Raw genomic sequence first — 4,360 nt, forward strand, 5'->3', positions numbered from 1 at the left:
TAAATTATGTAGTATGGCGATTTGCCTGTAAAGCTATTTATAGATCCATTGATGGACGCTGCAACCTGTGGAAGCCAGTCCTCCTCGAACTATGCATTGGATTCACCACATGTCGGAGAATCTCAAGATTTTTCTATTCGCACGCTCCACCAACCTATTTGAAGATGGATGGTAGGTGGTTGTGAAGGTTTGTGTGATGTCATATTATTGACATATTGCAGTTAAGAGTTGATTCTTAAATTCTGCCCCGTTATCCGAGAGTATCACTCAGGTGTAGAAAAAGGACAGATTAGATGAGTGACTAATGCATGAGCCACTGATTCGGCGGACTTGTTCTGCAAGTGGTAGTACCACAAATCTAGAGAAGTGGTCAACACAGACAAGTACGTAATTAGAGCCTGATGGATTTTGGTAGTTGCAATAAATTGATCGCAACTGTATTCCATGGACGTTCCGGCGTCGGGTATTCTAAGATTGGGGCGGGTCTATCGTTGTCCCTTGTGTTTTGCACAAGATAAACATTTAGCAATGTGATGCTCGATGTCGGTCCTCATAGTTTTCCAAAAATATTTTTGTCTAATTTTTTAAACATCTATCTCGCCCTGGCCCAGCTTGGGTGCATCATGGAAGAGGGTGAGGATGTTTTCCTTTAATGATAGAATAACAATTTGAGTGTAAAGGCCTGGGACTTAGGGATAGAAATCCTGAAGCAAACAATTAAAGGAATCAAACAAATAAAGGGAGTCAGCAAATAATGGATTCAAACAATGAAATGGAGTCAACAATTGATAGAATAGAACAATAAAGGGGAGTCCGCAATTAATGGAATCAAACAATCATAGAATCAAACGATGAACAAATATTTCCTACGGCAGTGGCCCTGGGGGAAGGTTCTGGAACAGGGTGATGCACACTCAGGGTAGGGAAGCGTCCATTCACTCCACACTCAGCGACGTCTTGAAAAGGCAGGAGAACACCGGGGCACAGACGGAATGTGAGGAACTGACGGTCGGGGTATGCGGTAGTGGTAGATGACCAGAGAGTTGGCAGTTGATAGGTGAAGGTCTGGGAACACAGCCCACGAGTCCAGGACCTATGATGAGATCACAGCCAGAATTTGACGGACAGCAGGGTAGCTAGATACTGACAGTATGGCGGCTGGGTTGAATCTGCCGGTGGCGCAGATAGTGGCTGCCGTTCTCACCTCCGTCCAACCACCCCAAGTGTCGTCTGCACCAGCAAACGAGCGAGTTAGCAGAGGTAACCAGCAGGAGGATCGTTTCCGCCCTTACAGAGAGATAGACTCGTGTTGTGTTTTCACTGAGCGATATAGTATGTTGTGCCGCAGCTCAAACTGTGAGAGTGGTAGAGGTAATTTGGGCAAATTTACCTCATCTCCCAATTCTAAGGCATATATAACCTTGGACCATAATGGATCCTGTAACTGTTCCGCCCTTAATTGTGACAGGGTGAACGTTGGTAGTGGCGTGACAGGAGCTATGTGTCTAAATAGTGAATCAGCTACCACGTTCGCACGACCCGGCAAATACTTGAAGTAGGGTGCGAACTCCTGTATGGTCAGATACCAGCGCGCTAAATGCAGTGATAAGTTCTTCCCATTAAATAGTTCTGTCACGGCTACATGATCTGAGTGGACTGTGATCGGATATCCCAAAATGAGATCCGGAAAATGCTTGAGAGCCCACACTACAGCTAATGCTTCTAAGTGAGTAGCTGAATTGTGTTTTTCTGCATCGTTGAGGGTGCGACTGGCATATGCTATTACCCGCCATTTTCCTCGATGATCAGTTTGCCTGAGCACTGCCCCTAAACCTAGGCCCGAAGCATGGTAAATGGTTTCATGTATTCCGGAAAGGCTAACACTGGAGCTTTCGTTAAAGCGCTCTTGAGGGCATTAAAACTGTCCTCTTGTTCTTTATTCCATGTAAACTCCACATCCTTTGTGAGGAGTTTTGTGAGTTGTGATGCTAACTTGGCATAACCTTCAATGAAAGAACGGTAGTATCCTGATAATCCTAGGAAACTACGAAGTTGATCTAAGTTTTTGGGACAAGGGATTGCTTCACCGCCTTTACCTTGCAATCTACTGTGTGTATACCATTGCCATCTACTAAGTGTCCAAGAAATTGGATTCTGGATTTGAGAAATTCACATTTGGAAAGTTTCACTTTCAATCCAGCTAGATGTAGCTTTGTGAAAACTTCTCGGGGCTTCTTTAGATACCTTTGTAAATCTTTGCTTACTATGATAAGATCATCTAGATAGGCAAAGACTGTGTTGCCTATCATTCCAGCAAACACGGTGTTTATCGTTCTTTGGAATGTTAGCGGCACATTTCTTAGGCCAAATGGCATTCTTAAGAATTCGAAATGTCCCATAGGCGTACTGAACGCATTTGCCAGTACCCGCTAAGTAAATCTAAGTTGCTGAAGACTGCGTTGTCTTTTCCTTGTGACTGTAGTAAGTCAGTAAGGACAGGCATTGGGAACCTGTCTGGTACAGTTACCTGGTTGACTCTTCGAAAATCTGTGACTGGTCTCCATCCTCCATCTTTCTTGGGAACTAAAAATGAAGGTGAGTTCCATGGTGATGAGGAAGGTTGGATTACCTTTTGGTCCACCATGTCTTACACTATCTGATGGACTACCGCTCTTCTGCTGTGAGGTAGTCTATATGCTGGGATGTAGATTGGGTTAGTTTACGGTTTAAGTGGTATATGATGATTTGTCAACGTTGCTTTACCTAGGGGTTCTCCAGGTAATGTTATGATTTCCTTGAGCTCGGCGAGTAATTCTAAAAGACCACTTTTGCCTCGAGGATGATCGACTACTTTCACGTGTGGCGCTATTAACGCTACAGCATTTACAATATGTGATTTTTCGTTCGATTTACCATGTGTTACACTACTTATTGGTAATTCTAATGGCTCTTCGACAACCGCTTTGTCATAAACAAGGAAATTACCTAAACAACACCCCTTTCTTAAGGTTATGGGTCCCCCAGTTCTATTGAGAACGAGGACATCTGTTAGACTACCTATTATAAAAGTGCTTAAGGTAGACTCAAGTGACAAACCTTTCACTCGTGAACTTTCAGTCAGACACACAACATCTGTTCCTTCACTCACATTTGCCAAACGTACTGTGACTCTAGTTAGTTCCTGGCTATGTAACCGTTGTACACCAGTTAACACAGCAGGCGTTAGAGTCCAGCTCTGTCCGCTTTCATCAGAAATGTACTTTGAGTTACTAGTTGGAGTTTCAGAGAGTGAATCTATAACTAATTGCTGCTGTGACAATGACTCTCCCGCGCCTGTCGAGGCAGTTATTACATGAACACCTGAAGTAGCAATGGATGTGAAGTTTGCATTGCGTGATATGTTTTACAGTTATGTGTGATTGTTTGATCTTTTGGCTGAACGTTAATATTGTTCTGTCTTAGAGTGATCAGACCAAGTAACCCGTCCGCTGGCAAAGAAAATGCTTTACCTATGTAGAAATCCGCGAAAAACGCTTTAGTGGACCTAGAAAAACGGATTGGTACTATTATTACCCCCGCTATGTCTAATTGGATTCAAAACACACAGGACTGAGGAATGTCTGTAGGTATTATTGGCCACTTATTTGGAGGATATCGCCGTTGGATTTCGTTGAACGACTTTAATGAGATAACATTGACACAGGCCCCCTTATCTATATCTAGGGATAACTCATCGTTACCATCCTCGCTGTTAGAGTCAACACCTCCATTTTGTTTAACGCGGCAATTAATGAGCCTTTGATGGAAGCGTTGTTTTCTTGAACCGTTGACGCTATCCTAGATCGTGTTGCTGGTCGCGCTCCTCTTCCCCTGAAGGCTGTATACTTGCCTCCCGTCGATTTTCCATTTCTTGCCTCATACTCTGTATATTTCTACAATCTTCTGTGTTGTGGTATGGAGACTGATTGTACTATACACCATTTATTCGGAGTGCTTTTAGTGTGTGGAGACATTTTATTTCCAGCGTAATGTCCCTTTGGAGTTTTTGGTTTAGCAGGACTATCTGATATTTTAAATTCTGCGAGGATTCCTTTCTTCGATCCTGCCTCTGGCTGGCTGGGGACTTATCTGCATTTCCTGCAAACCAGCATTTTTCTGTGGTATGTCCCTTACGTTTGCAGACTTTGCAAAAAAGTTTCTTTTTGGGTTTGGTTCCCATGACAGACTGTGGTTGTTCCTTGAAGCTGGTGACTGGTGCTACTGACATCGCCCTAGGAATATTTTCCTTGGGTTCCGCAATTTCTTCTACGTATTCTACAAGTTTAGTCCCATTTTTAAACTCTTTCTTTTGGGCTTTTGT

At 43.3% G+C, this 4,360-nt stretch overlaps 1 protein-coding gene across 1 annotated transcript in view; it reads right to left on the reverse strand.

Moving 5' to 3' along the window:
• Positions 1-1,833: 1,833 nt before the first annotated feature.
• LOC121870904 overlaps positions 1,834-4,360 on the reverse strand; it is a 2,728-nt gene continuing 201 nt past the window's right edge. Inside the window, exons 1-2 of the mRNA XM_042372876.1 lie at positions 4,174-4,360; positions 1,834-2,003 (exon numbers count right to left, since the gene is read on the reverse strand). The exon at positions 4,174-4,360 is cut by the window's right edge and continues 201 nt beyond it. Of these exons, the coding sequence (XP_042228810.1) occupies positions 1,834-2,003; positions 4,174-4,360 (357 nt within the window). The remainder of the gene's footprint in view (positions 2,004-4,173) is intronic.

The sequence above is a fragment of the Homarus americanus genome, unplaced genomic scaffold, assembly GCF_018991925.1.
Source record: "Homarus americanus isolate GMGI-L3 unplaced genomic scaffold, GMGI_Hamer_2.0 scaffold52512, whole genome shotgun sequence".
Classification (NCBI taxonomy): Eukaryota; Metazoa; Arthropoda; class Malacostraca; order Decapoda; family Nephropidae; genus Homarus; species Homarus americanus.